The 17,620-nt window shown below is 48.7% G+C and overlaps 1 protein-coding gene across 2 annotated transcripts; it reads right to left on the minus strand.

The window, feature by feature from the left end:
• Window positions 1-514: 514 nt before the first annotated feature.
• Window positions 515-17,022, minus strand: LOC138764556 (zinc finger protein 432-like). Of its 2 annotated transcripts, XM_069940644.1 has the most exons (3): window positions 16,948-17,022; window positions 3,951-4,057; window positions 515-2,414 (listed from the first exon to the last, which is right to left on the minus strand). In XM_069940644.1, exons 2-3 carry the CDS (start codon window positions 3,997-3,999, stop codon window positions 1,303-1,305), a joined length of 1,161 nt encoding a protein of 386 aa, XP_069796745.1. In that variant the 5' UTR covers window positions 4,000-4,057; window positions 16,948-17,022; the 3' UTR covers window positions 515-1,302. The 2 variants fall into 2 exon arrangements, with proteins under 2 accessions (XP_069796745.1, XP_069796746.1); XM_069940645.1 differs by lacking the exon at window positions 16,948-17,022 and having other exon boundaries at window positions 3,955-4,045.
• Window positions 17,023-17,620: the final 598 nt, after the last annotated feature.

A 17,620-nucleotide genomic window follows, 5' to 3' on the forward strand; every position in this document is an offset into this window, starting at 1 on the left:
CACATTTCAGGCACAAATAACACATTTGCTGTCCCGGGGTCCCCACGTCACTCATTTCTGACATTTTACCCAAAGGAGTGTTACTCCTGATTGATCACACACTTATTCCATGTTGCCCTTTTGTTGCTCTGCACTCACTTCAGGGTCCTGACCTTCGTGTGGGGTATTTCCCTTCTTATCTACCAGTCTAAGGTAGGGCATCAGAACTAGGACAACACTTTTATCCTTTCCCTGGGCAAATCCTCAAGCCCTTCCTTCTACGTGACAGGGATGTGACACTTTCAGTCTGTCTGGTACTTGTCAGAGTTGTACCATTGGAGGAGGGGATTCAGCTGGACTGACCCCTTGAGGAGTACTGGGAAAGCGTCCCATGGGCCTGTTCTCTAGTCTTTGGTGCCAGCTCAGTCGGTCACTTACACCATCCGGTGAGCACTTCTCATTTGGGCTCCTGGCTTGATCGCCAAATGTGGTTCTGGTTTCCGTCACTCCTGATGCAATCAAGTCCACAGAAATCTTTTTGTTAACTCTTTATTAAGTAGCAGTGACCTGGGAGAGCCCTCTCCTGCTGTCACACTTGAAGCAGTCTCGTCAGGTCTCCGTCCAACAAAGGGATGTATCAGGTATTTATACATTCAAGCAAGTTAGAAAAAGATAACATCAGTCACCACTCACATGATCTCAAAGTAAAGCATTACACGAAGGCACTAAAGCATGTAGGCACTACCCTCTATCCCACCCCCCACCAAAGCCTGCGATATCATAGATGATAACACAAGGTTCAAACATGTTTACAGAACAAGACAGTTTATAATTCTTTAAGCTCAATGAAAATACATCTTTCTCATCTCTGCATTCCTGCACCATCTGCTTTGGCTCCATCCCCAGGTACCCCAAGATTGTTCCAGTCAGCACCCGTCTGTGAGAGGCACTAACACACAGTCCTGCTTTTAACCTTTCACCTCTTCCCAAAACACTGAAATCCAACAAACTTCCAAAGGTTTAAGCTCCTAAAGGCTTTAATATTTCTTTTTATACATTAATATTTCAACTCGATGGCTAAATAACCTGTTTCTGTTCTGTGCTTCAACAGCAGAAAAACCATTCAAACAATTGTAACTAAAGCCCAAGTACATCCCTCGCTGTTCAAAAGACAACACGTCGAATGTTCAGGGTCCAGGTCATTTATTTGACATGTGCCAAGTACGTTCAGCTGCAGGACAGTTACGGGGCTGTTACGATCAGCTGAATGGGAGAGTGGACACGGTCCGACCCTGGGTAGAATGACAGAGGTGTGGGGTCAAATCAGCAACAGAATTCGGTTCTCTTGAGGTCCTGCTGGTGCTTCTGCAGCTGGGAGGACTGAATGAAGCCCTTACCACACTCAGGGCGGGTGAAGGGCCTCTTCCCGGTGTGGACCCGCTGGTGGGTCAACAGGTTGGAGGTCTGGGTGAAACCCTTGCCACATTCAGAACACACGAATGGCCTCTCCCCAGAGTGGACTCGTTGGTGCATCAGCAGGCTGGAGATATGTGTGAAGCCCTTGCCACATTCTGAGCAGATGAACGGCCTCTCCCCAGTGTGGACCCGCTGGTGGTTCAGCAGGTCGGAGGTCTGGCTGAAGCCCTTACCGCATTCTGAGCAGACGAAAGGCCTCTCCCCGGAGTGGACCTGCTGGTGTCTCAGCAGGCTGGAGGTCTGGGTAAAGCCCTTGCCACACTCAGAGCAGATGAATGGCCTCTCTCCGGTGTGGACCCGCTGGTGTATCCTTAGGGTGTTGGCATGGGCGAAGTCCTTACTGCACTTGGAGCAGATGAATGGCCTTTCCCCGGTGTGGACCCGCTGATGTATCCTCAGGCTGTTGGCGTGGGTGAAGCCTTTACCGCACTCAGAGCAGATGAACGGCCTCTCCCCAGTATGAACCCGCTGGTGTATCAGCAGGCTGGAGGTCTGGGTGAAGCCCTTGCCACACTCAGAGCAGACAAACGGCTTCTCCCCAGAGTGGACTCGCTGGTGCATCAGCAGGCTGGAGGTATGGGTGAAGCTCTTGCCACATTCTGAGCAGATGAACGGCCTTTCTCCAGTGTGGACGCGCTGGTGGTTCAGCAGGTCAGAGGTCTGGGTGAAGCCCTTGCCGCACTCTGAGCAGACAAAAGGCCTCTCCCCTGAGTGGACCTGCTGGTGTCTCAGCAGGCTGGAGGTCTGGGTGAAGCCCTTGCCGCACTCAGAGCAGACGAAAGGCCTCTCCCCGGTGTGGATCCGCTGGTGTCTCACCAGGCTGGATGTCTGGGTGAAGTCCTTGCCACACTCGGGGCAGGAGAAGGGCCTCTTCCTGGTGTGGATCCGCTGGTGTTTCATTAACTCACTCGACCTTTTAAAGTTCTTCCCGCAGATGGAACAGAGAAATGGGTTCATCGCTGTGGGAATGAGAGGGTGTGACTGGGGATAAATCAATGCAGTCCTGCCAAGGGGTGCACAGTGCATGTTCCCGGGGTTCCCGGAGAGCACATAAAAAAGGGATTTGTCCGGGAGGGATGGTGGCTCTGTCTGGCAGCTGGGGGTTCTGACAAGGGGGCTGGGGGCTCTGACGAAGGGGGTGTGTTGGGGCTCGGGGGTTTGGGACTCTGCCCATGGGGTGTGAGGGGCTCTGTGGATGGTGGGGACTCTGTCTGTGGGGTTGGGGGTGCTCGGTGCGGGGGAGGGGGATGTGGGTGCTCTGGGGGGGTGGGTGAAAGAGGGAGGAGTGGCATTGCTCGTCAGGGAAAATATCACAACTGTTCTCGGGCAGAACAGACCAGAGGGCTCCGTCTACTGAGGTTAGATGGGTGGAGTGCAAGAACAGGAAAGGTATGACCATACTCATAGGGTTGTATTATAGTCTGCCCCATAGTCAGCGAGAATTGGAGGGGTTAATCTGTACGGACATAGCAGACAGCTGCAGGAAACATAAGATTTTGATAGTAGGAGATTTAAATTTTCCAATACTGACTGGGATTCCCATACTGTAAAAGGGCTGGATGGCTTGCAGTTTGTCAAATTTGTTTAGGAAAGTTTTCTAAATCAATATTTAGAGGTACCTGCTTGAGAGAGATCAATACTGGATCTCCTATTAGGGAACGAGAAAGGACAGGTGACAGAAGTATGTGTAATGGAAAATTTTGGATCCAGTGAACATAATGCCATTAGTTACAGGTTAATTATGGAGAAGAATAGTTCTGGGCCTCGGGTTAAGATTCCAAATTGGGGAAAGGCCAATTTTGAAGAAATGAGAAAGGATCTAGAATGCGTGGATTGGGATAAGTTGTTTTCAGGCAAGGATGTGTGAGGGAAGTGGAAGTGCTTTAAAGGTGACATCTTCAGAGCAGAATTTTATGTTCCTGTCAGGATTGAAGGCAAGGTTAACAGGCAGAGGGAACCTTGGTTTTCGAGGGATATTGTGGGTCTGGTTCGGAAGTAGAGAGCGGAGTATAGCAGGTGTAGACAACATGGAGCAAATGAGGTGTATAAAATATGCAAGAAAAACTTCAAGAAAACAATCAAGAAGGTTGAAAGAAGACATGAGGTTGCTTTGCAGACAATGTGAAGGAAAATCCTAAGGGTTTCAGCAGTTATATTAAGAGCAAAAGGATAGTACAGGACAAAATTGGTCCCCTTGGAGATCAGAGTGATCGGCTTTGTATGGAGACAAAAGAGAAGGGGGATTACAATATTCTTTTTAATGAATTCACTCAGGAAATGGGCTCAAAGTTGTGGGAAGTTATGAAAATAAGCAGTGTGGTCATGGAACCTATACAGATTAGAGGAGGAAGTGCTTCCTGCCTTAAAGTAAATCAGGGTGGATAAATCCCCAGGGTCTGACAACATATTCCTTTGGACCTTGCTGGGGCAATTTACATGGGCTTTGGTTCCACCACTTGTTTTGTAAGGTGAAATTATCATAAGCTGGGGTATACTTGCCGGGAGGCCGATGTCCCCACTCCTGCTGGGACCCCGAGATGGCATCTGGTGACGTCACTTCACAACCTCTTCAATCTCTCTCTCCCTCCCCAACGACGATAATCTGTGCATGTTCCAAATTATCTTTTTATTAAAATGGTGTTGGGTCCGATAAAACAGTTTCCTTAACATTATTAAGAGGAGCACCGAGATGATGACGTTTGGGGTTAGGGGAGGAAGGAATGGAGGAAGGTGGGAAACGATCAGTGTGTGCTGATTGGACAGAAACATTTCCTTCAGAGAAGGAAAAGCAACCACGTTCATACAGATCGACCCCTACTTACCTTTATTCAAAACAGATTCTGATCATCGTAACTTTGACATATCGTAAGTCACAACATCGTAAGTCGGGATCGAGTTATATATAAAATGTCCTCAGCCACGGATGTGGTACTGGAGGATTGGAGGGGAGCTCATATTTTTCCATTGTTTAAAAAACAGCTCCAAAAGTAACCCTGTAAATTATAGGTCAGTGAGCCTGACGTCAGTAAATTATTAAGTGATCAGATATACAATTATTTGTATTGTCAGAAACTGATTAGGTAGAGTCAACATGCCTTAGTGCATGGTAGGTCGTGTTTAACTCAACTTTTCAAGTTTTTCGAGGAGGTTACCAGGAAAATTGATTAAGGCTGTGAATATTGTCCACATGGTCAAGGTCCCACATTGGAAGTTTGTCACTTCATGGTGAAGTAGTGAACTGAATTTGACAATGGCTGGATGGGAAAAGCCAGAGAGTAGAGGTGGATGATGCTTCTTAAACTGAAGGCCTGTGACTAATGTGACAGAGTATACAGATATGTTTTTGGCAGGAAGGTTACATACAAACAGATCTTATTTGAAATACTGGAGCTCTGCTAATGCTAGATATATCGGGGCCTCAGAGCTTTTGTAAGAGCTTTGAAGAGTGCCCAACAGACTTCAATAATGGATTGTTGTTTACAAAAGGCAACATATGAAAGAGCTTGATAGAGCCACATATTGTCTGGAGGAGGGCTTGCTATTGTAAGAGGGTCAAGTGGTTTTGTAAGCAGAGAGGGTAAAACAGGCTTTTTCTCAGAGCGAGAGAGAGAGAAAGACACACACATAGAGATCATGTCTGCAGTGTTAAAGCCAGTAACAGTAGCTGGGACTGGAACAGGACAAGTTGGCAAGCTTGTGGAGAGCCCCATTTTAGAAGAGGGCCTGCTCAAAGCCCTCATGGTTCATGAGAGGACTGGCTGTCTAATGTTTCACTTGGAATAGGGAAACAAAAAGGAACTCTGTGGTGACCTGAAAGAAAAAGGTGATCATTTGGAGAACCCTGAGGGGGCAAGTTTCAGCAAGACATTAAAGTAAATTACAATAAATTGATCAAAGTAAATAGACAACAAATCTCTCTCTGAAAAACCCACAAGAAACTTTCTGAGCAGTAAGCATTTACCTTTCAAGCACCAAAGCCTGGTGAACTTTATAAATGTTAAATTCTGTGCACAGTATAAGAATTGCCTGCAACCAGTGAACTTGGAGAAATGAAAAATGAGATTTGACTGTGAATCAAAGACCTTTTCTGAACTTACACACACATTACATACACTTAGAATTAGAAGGGGGGGGTTAAGTTAGGTTAGTTAAGTCAATACAGATAAGTTAAAGTGTGATTCTGTTTTCATGTTGAAAGATAATTAAAAGCAACTTTTGTTTAAGTAACTATTTGTCTTGGTGAATATCTATTGCTGCTGGGTTTTGGGGTCCTCTGGACTCGTAACACTAGTGGTGTGTCTTAGGGACCATTGTTGTTTCTCAATGGTCTGTATAATAATGTGGTAAATTGGATCAGCAAGTTTGCAGATAACACTAAGACTGGACGCCTTGTGGACAACAAAGAAAAATGGGCAGAAAAATGGCAGATGGAATTTAATGAGGTGTTGGATTTTGGAAGGACAAACCATGAAAGGACATTCATGGTAAATGGTAGGGCACTGAGGAATGTGGGAACACAGAGGGTTTTGGGAATTCAGATACACAATTCCCTCAAAGTGGTATCTCAGTGTATAGGGTTGTAAAGAGAGCTTTTGGCATATAGGCCTTTATAATAGTAATAGGAGCTGGGATGTTATGGTAGAGTTGTACAAGACTCTGGTGAGGCCAAATTTGGAGTATTGTGTACAGTTTAGGTCACCTAACTACAGGAAAGATATCAATAAAGTGGAAAGAGTGCAGAGAAGATTTACTAGGATGTTACCTGGACTTCAGGAACTGAGTTACAGGGTGATATGCCATAGTCATGGACCAATAAAGTATTATACCAATAGCCTGCAGTTGACGTGGACATTTACCCCCCTCCATAAATCTTCGTCCGCGAAGCCAAGCCAAAGAAAAGAAGACCCACCTCTACACTGGCCAGTGGGAAAGCAATTCCATCTGTTATACCAGTAGGGTGGAGTATATCTACAGCCATAGCAAATAGCAACCGGTCAGTATAATATCCCCCCCCCCCCCCCCATTACATCCTCACACAGGGAAAGTTTAAACAGGTTAGGACTTTATTCCTTGAAGCATAAGAGAATGAGGGGAGATTTGATATTTAAAATTAAGAGGGGGATGTAGATAGGCCTTTTCCACTGAGGGTAGGGGAGATGCAAACCAGAGGGCATGGGTGAAGAGTGAAAGGGGAAAAGATTTGGGGAACACGAGGGGGAAACTTCTTCACACAGAGAGTGGAGGGATGTGGCAGCTGAAGTGGTGAATGTCGTTTCAATTTTAACATTTAAGAAGAATTTGGACAGGTACATAGATGGAAGAGGTCTGGGGGGCTATGGACTAGATGCAGGTCAGTGGGAGTGGACAAAAAAAAATGATTTGGCACAGACTAGAAGGGCCAAAGGGGCCTGTTTCTGTGCTGTAATGTTCTATGGTTCTGTGGCTCCACTAGTACAGATGCCTCTGAAATTCTGTGACTGTTCCTGTGTGTGAAACATTTACACCTCAGATCCCCTTTAAACCTCCTCCCTCTCACCTTCAACCCATTCCCTCCAGTTTTACACACTCCTACCGTGGGACACAGACCCTATCTGATCTAATGTTCTGCCCCCTCTCATGTCACCCCTCAGCCTCCTTGATGACGTGGGCCTGCAGCGGGCGGAAGAAGCGTGGTTTGCACTCCGCACATACCCTGCATGACTTGGTCATGGTCCTGATTTGGACAGTGAAGGGGAGGTTCTGGGACTTGATCAAATGGTACAAAGGGTGTTGTGCAGTGCCTGCAGTAAACAGCCAATCTCTCCTTGTAACCAGACCCTTCAATCCTGGCACCATCTTGTGAATCTTTCCTGCACATGGCCCAGTTTAATCACATCCTTCCTGCAGTGCGAAAACCAGAACTGAACATCACATTCCAGGTTTGGACCAACCAGCACTTTGTCCAAGTGGAACATCACTTTCCCATTTCTGCCCTCAATGCCTCATCTGATGAAGGCAAGCATGTATCCACCTTCTTCCCCACCCTGTCTACCCGCATCACCACTGTCAGAGAACTGTGTACTTGTACCCCAAGGTCTCTCTGCTCCAAAACACTCCTGTCCTGGTTTCACTTCCCAAAATGCATCACATCGCATTTGTCTGAGTTAAACTGCATCTGCCGTTCCTTTGTCCACTTTCCCAGTTGATCTCTCTCCTTTTGTAACCTGACACAAACTTCTTCACCATCCACATGTTGTGACATCCTCCGCAAACTTGCTGATCCTGCCACCTACATTCTCATAGAAATCATTAATATATCGGACAAGTAACAGGACCCAGCACTTATCCCTGCAGCACCCCACTGGTCACAGGCTTCATTCTGAAAAGATGCAGGTATGCAAAACAGGGTCACAGATGGGGGAGGAGAAATTTTAGAGGATGACTGAGGGAGGTTACAGAGAGAATGAGGAGACGAGGGCCAAGGAGGGGTCTGAACATGGGAATGCTAAATCTGAGGCAGGGGGAGTGAAGCACTGACAGGAATGAGATTGATCAGCTGGTGGAGTGGAGCCACATCAACACCCTTGCACTCAATGTTCGCAAAATTAAGAAATTGATTCAGGAAGGGGAAGGCAGGAGAACACAAACCATTGAGGGGTCAGCAGTGGAGAGCATAAAGGAACTTCAAATTCCTCATTGTTAGCATCTCTGAAGATTTATCGTGGGGCCATGTAGATGGCTCGCCGGTGTCTACATTGTGAGCTTAAGAAGGTTTGGTCTGTCACCAAAGACTCCTGACAATTTCTACAGGAGTACTGTGGAGAGCATTCTGACAGGTTGCATCTCTGTCTGACAAGGCTCAGGACAGAAAAAGGCTGCAAAGGGTTGTGAACTCGACTAACGCCATTACGGGCATTAGTCTTCACTCCATTAAGGGCATCTTAAAGAGCTGGTATCTCAGTAGAGTCGTCTTGATCATCATGGACCCTCACTACCCAGGCCATGTCCTTTTCTCACTGCTACGATCAGTAATGACGTACAGGAACCTGAAGAGACACACCCATCAGTACAAAAACAGCTTCTTCCCCTCCGCTATCAGATTTCTAAACGGACAATGAACATGAAGACAGTACCTGTGGTGCGCTGAGGTAGCAGCAAGCAAGCATAAAACTCGAAAAAGCTTTATTCCAGTAAAAGTCTGAACACCAGTTCATGCCTTGGTGGCTCCCATGTGACTGGTTCAGGAGGCCGGCTCAGGTTTCTATTCAGGTTGGCTGATTGACAGCCAGGCAGATGGAGTCAACCCCTTAAGTGATCTTCCTGCAGGTACAGAGATCGCCCCCTGGAGTCGGCTGGTGGTTGCATCACACATTCACCCACTCCTTAAAGTTGTCCTGAGGGCGGTGTGTAAAAACTGTGCCGGGTGGTATTTACAGATTCAGGTGGTCCGGCAGCTGTCAGAGTCTCTGGGACCATCGCAGAGTTGGCTCCTGGTCAAAGGTTGGTGAAGGCATGGTTGCCTGAGGGTTGGCTGGGTCTGGTGTAGCCATGGTGGGCATCGGTGTGGGCAGTGGTATCTATCTGTACGTCTGACCCTAGGTGGGTCTGGTCCATTACGAATGGGTCCCTCTGTTGGACCCCTGAATCGTGGGTGGCCAAGGGTACCACGGTGGGGAGGTTGGGCTGGTCATCGTGATGCTGGGGGTGTGGGGCCCTGCTGGTGCCAGATCGCTGGTCGAGACAATGTCCTCACAGCCACTGGTGTACCTGATGTAGTGTAGTTCTGGTTGGCGTGGAGGAGGAGCACCTGCTCGACCAGCAGCTCAGACTTGTGGGCCCGCACATGTTTGTGGAGGAGCACTGGTTCCGGAGATGTGAGCCAAGTTGGGACGGAGATTCCAGTCGCCGATTTCCTAGGGAACGAGAAAAGGTGCTCGTGAGGGATCTGATTAGTAGCCATGCACAAGAGCGACCTAACAGCATGGAGTCCCTTGGGGAGGGTCTCTTGCCAGTAGTCAATGGACCAGCATTTGGATCTTAGGGCCAGGAGGAATGGCTTCTAGATCACCCCATTTTCGTGCTCCACCTGCCTGTTGCCCCTCAGGTTGTAGCTAGTCGCATGACTAGCCACAATGCCTTATGCTACCAGGTACTGGTGGAGCTCCTCACTCATGAAACTGGACCCCCGATCACTGTGGATGAATACCGGGTATCCGAATGCGGTGAAAATTTGCTTCTGATAACAGTGGCTATGGAGGTGTCAAGGCAAGGGATGGCGAAGGGAAAATGGGAATATACGTCTATGACTGCGAGAAAGTAGATATTCTTGTTCATGGGAGGCAGGGGGCCCTTGAAATCGATACTAAGTCGTTTGAAGGGCCGAGTGGCTTGATGACGTGGGCCTGCAGCGGGCGGAAGAAGCGTGGTTTACACTCCGCACATAACCTGCATGACTTGGTCATGGTCCTGATTTGGACAGTGAAGGGGAGGTTCCGGGACTTGATCAAATGGTACAAAGGGTGTTGTGCAGTGCCTGCAGCTGGTCAAACTGCAGTGGTGCAGGTCCGGGACAGGGCATCAGGGGAGTCGCTGAACTTCCCTGGTCTGTACTGGATATCGTAGCTGAACTTGGCCAGCTCAACCCTCCAGTGCAAGATTTTATCGTTCTTGATTTTGTCTTTATAGGTGGTGCTGAACATGAAAGCCACTGCTCACTGGTCGGTGAGGAGGGTGAACCTCCTGCCTGTCAGGTAGTGGTGCCAGTGGCAGATCGTTTACACAATCACCTGGGCCTCCTTTTCAATGTCAGAGTGCCCAAACTTGGAACCGTGGAGGGCCCTGGAGAAGGCCCCCTTGGTTGAGGGTAGCCGCGAGGGCAACATCAGAGGCATCGCACTCCACCTAAAATGGGGTGTCCTCATTCATGGCATGCATCGTGGCATCGGCGATGTCCTGCCTGATGTGAGCGAAAGCTGCTTGTGCCTCACGGGGTGGGGGGGGGGGGGGTGTGGAGGGGAAAGTTGGTAGCTTATTTCAGTGGGCGGACCTTCAGAAAATGGGGGACCCATTGGGAGTAATAGGACAAAATCCCAAGGTACCTGGGGAGGACCTTGAGTGTGTGGGGGGAGGGGCAGTTCCATTAGTGGGCACGTGTGTTCTGGGTCAGGATGTACCTTAGGATGGCAAGGCAGGTAGGTGGTGCTGAATATGCACTTCTCTTTATTGTAAATGAGGTTCATGTCCTCGGCTGTCCAGAGAAATCTCTCCAGGTTGACATTATGGTCCTGCTGGTCATGGCCGCAGCTGATGACATTGTCCAAGAATGGAAAGGTTGTGCCGGTCTATCATGCAGTCCATCTCCCTCTGAAAGACCTTAAACGGGACCCAATGGAACTGGTAGAGGCACCCATCTGCCTCGAAGGCAGTATATGGTTTATTCCGGGTGTGGATAGGGAGCTGGTGGTAGGCTGAATCTAGGTCAATTGTCAAGAAGACCTTATGGTGGGCTATTCGTCGGCTATTCGGGGTAGGTGCCCAGTTGCGTGTACCAGTTTATATTCTGCCTATAATCAATGATCATCCTTGATTTGCTACCCCCTTTTATCACTAGGATTTAGGCTCTCCAGGGACTGGTGCTGGGCTACCTTCCACCAGAGCTGCCTCACTTCTGCCTTAATGAAGGCCCTGTCGGCCGCGAAATAGCACCTTGTCTTGACAGCAGGTGGACTAGGGGCAGTCGCTGGGCTGCGTGCTATGGAGTGTAAGCGGGGGGAGGGGCCCGCTGAAGGCGAGGATGAGGATTTGGAGGTGACACTATTAGTCCACCCCTAAGATGACTGGGACTCTGAGCTGGGGCATGAGCAGGAGCTTGAACCCTTGGTACGTTTTCCCCCTCCACTGTCAATTCCACTGAGCAGCGCCTGAGGCCCGTGATGGAGTGGTCCTGTCAGTGAATGCGATGGAAAAGTTTGTGGGATAGATTTTGAGTTTTAGTGTCTGGGCCATATTTGGGTGCACGAAACTGGCTACCGCTATCGAATAGGCATTTTGTTACCTTCCCATTGACAACGATGTCCATCAGTGAGCGCCTGAGTCCATGGGAAATGTTCGTTTTTAAGGTGGTGGACACTAGGACCATTTCGTGGTCCGAGTGGCTACTCTCCAATGAATGTGGCGAGTAATGGCCAGCGACTTCCTTCCGGGGAGTGGTGTGCATCGGGTGGTCAATTAAGTATGCACCCATGTTGACACATCATCCCATCAAAGTGGTGTGCACAATGTGGCAGTCGGGGGCCAGCTGGCCCAAGATGGCGGTGCCTGGTGGATGCACATGGCATCAGTGCGGTCGGGCAACCCGACCAGCAGTGAAGCTGGAGATGACATCATTCATGTGGGCAGAAGTGACACCTTCAGTGCGGGCAGAAGTCAACCGGAGGAAAATGGTGGTGCCCGGGGTGAGCACATGGCTGCGTTTGGGAGGGCTCCCAGCTGGTCGCGAAGGGACGCAGCGCTCCCTCCGGGCCTGGAAAGGCACACCTTAGTGAAGTGGCCTTTCTTCCCGCATCAGGAGCAACGGGAGTTCCTCACTGGGCACCCTTTGTGGGATCACCTGTCTAACCCACTCTGGGACCCGCAGTAATTACAGGGGCGAGCTGAGCTGGCGCCTGTGATCATCTCCTCCACATAGGGCTTGTCCACGATGGCAGACGTTTGCATCTGCCAGGCCATGGGTTGGGGGAGTCGGGCATCAAAGACCTCTGCATGATGAGCAGCAGCCTCCAGGGAGTGGACAACCTCCACTGTCCTGGTGAGTGACCCAATGTTTTCCTCCAGCAGCTTCTGTCGGGCCCTCCTCAAGCGCAGTCCTCGCACACAGGCATCCCAGAGCAGTCGCTCCATTTCCCCTTTGGTAACCCTGGTCTCGGTCCGGCACGGGTGGGCTAGCTCACACGGGACCCCCAGATAGGAATCTGCCATCTCACCTGGCTGCTTGTCCCTGATGCTATGCAGGTACTGGGCGTAGACCACGATTGTTGGGGGCTTGTACATGCTCTCCAGGACGGCCATCGCAGGTTCGTAGTCAGCACAGTTCTTGATATCCTGGAAAGCTCATGGGCCCAACTTAGTGCGGAGCACCATGAGCTGTTTCTGGTTGGTGTTGATCACCTCAGTAGAGTGCTTCCAGATCTCGAAGTGTGCCTGGGCATCTGGGTGTTGGGGGGTCAATTTCCAGGGTCCCAATTGTCAGAAACCTCTTCATGGTCTCTCTTTATATTGTGGTGCGCTAAAGTAGCAGCAAGCAAGGACAAACTCAAAAAAAAGACTGTACAACAGGCTTTATTCCTGTAAAAGTCTGAACACCAGTTCATGCTTTGGTGGTTTCTGTGTGACTGGCTTGATAGCCGGCCAGGTGGAGTCAGCCCATTAGGTTGTCTTCCTGCAGGTACAATGCAGTCGGCTGGTGGTTTTATCACTACAGTTCCTCACTTTTTTCTCTCTTTTGCACTGATTATTTATTTTTAATGAGTCCAAGGATTGAGATTATGAATTGGAGAAAAGATAATTTTGAGGAAATGAGAAAGGATCTAGAAATTGGGTTGTTGCTTTCTGGCAAAGATGTGGTCGGTAAGTGGAAGGCCTTCAAAGGCGACATTTTGAGAGTACAGAGTCTGTATGTTCTTGTCAGAATTAAAGGCAAAATTAAAAGACATAAGGAATATTGGTTTTGGAGGGTTATTGGGGATCTGGATAAGAAGACGAAGAGCATATTGCAGGAATAGGAAACAGGGAGCAAATGAGGTACTTGTAGAGTATAAAAATGCAGACAAAAAGTAAGAGGGATATCCTCAGGGTTTCTATAGGTGTATTAAGGACAATAAGGGAGAAGCCAGAAAGTAGCAGTGGAGGATTGCTTCTCAGATGGAGTCCTGTGGTGTATCAGGCATCAGTATTGGAACCATTGTTGTTTGTCATCTTTATCAGTGATCTGGATGGTAATGTGTAAATTGCATCAACAAGTTTGCAGATTACACAAAGACTGGAGGTGTTGCGGAGAGTGACTAAGGTTTTCAAAGCTTGCGGGGAAACTGAACCAGCTGGAAAAATGGGCTGAAAAATGGCACATGGATTTAATGCAGACAAGTGTGGGGTGTTCCATTTTCAAATGACAAACCAAGTTAGGATATACATGGTAAATGGTAGGAAATTGAGGAATGTGGCAGAACACAGAAGATTATTGTTATTGGGACCTAGGAACTGAGTTACAGGTAAACAGGTTAGGAGCATAGAAGAATGAGGGGAGATTTGATCGAGGTATACCAAATTATGAAAGGTACAGACAGAGTAAATGCAAGTATGCTTTTTCCACTGAGGTGGGGTGAAATAAAACCAAGAGGAGGGTCAAAAAGGGAAAAAATTGAGGGGGAACATTAGAGAAAACTTGTTAATCAGAGAGTCATGGGAGTTGGGAATAAGCTGCCAGCTGAAGTGATGAATGTGGGCTTATTTTAATATTTCAGAAAAATTTGGACATATGCGTGGATGGGAGTGGAATGGAGGGATATGGATTGAGTACAGGTCAGTGAAATTGGGCTGATTATAGTTCAGTACTGACTAGATGGACCTAACACCCCATTTTCTGTGCTGCATGTTCTATGGTTCTAATATTATATTTTACAGAACCCTAATTTATAGGAATTTTACACCTGTAATGCTCCATATAACAACAAATTTTGTGACGTGCTCATGATAATAAACCTTATTCTGACAGACACTCACCACCAGGCAGGAGGAGAAGACACCGAGGTCCACAATGGACCACAATGGATGAACAGCCAGGCCCACGTAAGGTCACAGACCCACATGGAAATGGCAGAGAGCAAGGACTAGGTCGTTTGATGCAATCATTGCCTTCTCCATTTCCACAATCAATCTACAAACCACAAGAGAAGCTGATCAGATCACCTCCCATCCTTCTCATCTCCAGCAAGTACAGACCGACCCACTTCAATTCAGGCTTTGACCTCAGGCTCTAATTTTCAGATGGAAAAGAAAACACTGCAGATGCTGGAAATCTCAAATAAAGACAGAAACTGCTGGAAATATTCAGTTGCTCAGGCAGTGTCTGAGGAGAGAAGCAGGAGAAGATAAGAAATAGGAGCAAGAGTAGACTATGCGACCCATCAAGCCTCCTCCGCCAATCAACGAGATCATGGGTGATCTGATGATTGGCTCATCTGTACTGACCTGCCTCTTTCCCATGTCCCTTAATTCCATTAGGCCAGTCAAAGTCCAAAAATACAGACTTCGAGGAAACTCTTGGCTGAAATCTGGACCATTCAAGAATCCAGACCTCAAAAACACTTGGCTTTTGTGTGTTTGTATATGTCGGTGTCACATAAGCACAGCGGAAAAAGTGACCATGCAGAAGTCGCAGAAATGCAAGACAAAATATTAAAATTTACTTGTTTCTTCTTAAATTTGAGTTTTACAAGTACTGCCTGAGAAAACAGATCCAATCCCTGAGCAGTACAGATTTTAAGAATTTTACTGAATGTAAACATCGATCTAACCTTTTCTTAAGTACTGAAGTCACCTGCACTGCTTCAGTGGGCAGAGAATTCCATAGATTAATCAATGTCTGAGAAAACCAGTTCCTCCCCATCACCATCCAAAATCTACTACCCTGAATATTGAGGCTATGTCCCCTAGTTCTAGTTTCTCTCACAAATAACTTATTTATGCCTTTCATAATTTTATATGTTTCTCAAAGATCCCCTCTCATTCTTCTAAATCACAGCAATCTCTCCTCAGACTAACCCCCTCATCTCAAGAAACAATTGGTAAACCTCCTCTGCAATACCTCCAAACCCAGTAAATCCTTCCTCAGGTCAGGAGACCAGAACGGCACACAGTTCTCCAGATGCGGCTTCACCAGTACCTGTTCAGTTGCAGCATAACCTCCCTACTCTTAAATTCAATTCCTCTATCAATAGAGGGTAACATTTATCTTCTTGATAGCACTTGCAAACCATCCTCTTGCAATTCATGCACAAGCATCTGCATGGCAGCTTGCTACAATCACTTGCCATTTAAATAATAATCTGATCTTCTATTTTATATATAACCTCACATTTACCATCTGCTAGACTCTTGTCCACTCACTTAACCAATCTATATCTCTCTGTAGCCTCTCCGATTCCTCTGCACAATATGTTTTTCCACTCAATTTAATGAAATCAGTAAACTTCAATACACTACACTCTTCCAGATCACTGATGTATACTGTGAATAGTTGTAGGCCCAGCACTGACCCCTGACTTACCTCTTCCCCTCCTGTCCATTCAATGTGTGTCCTTTCATCTGTTTTCAGCCACAGTTTTCCCATCTGCAAGATGACTGTTTTGGGTTGAACCCCCTGCCAAATCAACCCCAGCATATCTCCCTGACGTGATACAGGTGCTCCTCCACTTCAGGCTCACCTTTCCGCATCAGTTCCTCATCCACAGAATCAACTTCACCATATTTCAATTTCTTGCCGCTCAGCGGCACGTGGAGTAACTCTCAGATCGTAATACTCAAGGTCTACCCAAGTCTCAGATTTTTCTTTGAACAATCTCATCCTGTTTATGTTGCAGACTTCATTGGTACAAAGAACCACACTGAACTGCTCCATTGTACTCATCCTACCTACTGAAGAAGAGTATAATTGAAGTCATCACACCTGCACCAGCTCCTTAGTCACATGTTTGACTGGAAGGTTTTCCAATTTCTCCCCTCACAATATCACTGGTTCAGGATATCCTGAGATGACAACACTGCATTTCTAATTTTGGATGCTGTAAACTCTCCCTGCCTCTCTTCCTGCCAATGTCATCAGTACCATGATGAACCACCAATTCTGGCTGCTCCTTCTCCCCTTCCAGACTGGACCCTGAAGCTGCTGTGAAACATCCGTGACCCTGGCACAAAGGAGGCAACTCCCCGTCCTGGATCCCCCCTCACACGTTCGTGTCTGTGCCCCGGACCCCAGAGTCCCCTGTCACTGGGCACCGGGACTGAGCGCCACCCAGCTTCACAGCAGCTCCAGTGGTGGGGCCACGGACCCGGCTGATGTTGCTGTTTCCCCCGAGAAGGGATTCCACACCCCCCCCAACAGGGTGCCCCGGGTGTCCGTGTGTGAGACGGGGTCGATGAAAGGGGCCTCCTGCGAGCCGGCCCGTTCTGTGGTGGGGACCCTGTTCCTGCTCCTCCTGTATGAGACCCTGTCTGCCCCCTGTCCCCCGTTAGTCCGACTGCTGCACCCATCCATCCATGCGGCCAGGGTGGGGGGGGGGGGGGACCCTTCTCCCTGATCCCCTGTCCCTCCCCCCCCATGTGACAGGAGGCGCGGTCCCTGCAATCTCCCCCCTCCCCTTCTCTTCTCTTCCCTCCCCTCACCGGCCCGACTGTGGGATAACAAGGCCCCAGCCGGACCTTGGTGCCACACGCCCTTCTCCCCAAGGCCGGCCTCACCCTCCGGTAACACAGAGTCCAGCTCTGGGCAGCGCGGCTTCAACAAGGGCCGAGCACCGAGCACTCCGGCCGCTCTCCTCCCGCTTTGCCCGGAGCAAGTCTCACCTCCACCTCCACCTCCGGGCCAAGACCTCCTCTGTGGACCGACCTGTTGCTGAGTGAACGGCGCTCAGGGACGCACACAGGCCCTGTGACGTCAGCGCGCACTCGCCCGTGACGGAGCGTCCGCTGCCAGGGAGAAGGGACGGAGGAAGCTGTCAATCAGACGAGCTGCAGCACCCGGTCCATCTCTGCGCGTGCGCACATGGACTTCCCTGAGCCCTTACTCGGTGGAATTTGCCCTCGGGGAAGTGAAGTTTTCATTGGAAGCGGGAACAAGGGGAATAAAACAGCGAAGGGTGAGGGGGATAAATAAAGAAGGGAAACGGGAGTGTGGGATAAAACTCGCCCGAAATGGGGAAAATAGTCGGTCAGAGTTCATGTTGAGGAAAAGTGCGAGGCTCCTATTCGGAGGACACATCGCATGCCAATCAAGGCTGGGCTCGCTCCAAACCATCAAGGCGACCCTCAAATGACCAGGTACTGGGCACCAGGCAGCCTTCGCTCAGTGAGTGTCGGGCGGGCTCTGTGCACAGTGTTGGACAATAAGGAGAGAGCAGATTGAGAAACAGGG

The sequence above is a fragment of the Narcine bancroftii genome, chromosome 5 (genome assembly GCF_036971445.1).
Source record: "Narcine bancroftii isolate sNarBan1 chromosome 5, sNarBan1.hap1, whole genome shotgun sequence".
Lineage (NCBI taxonomy): Eukaryota > Metazoa > Chordata > Chondrichthyes > Torpediniformes > Narcinidae > Narcine > Narcine bancroftii.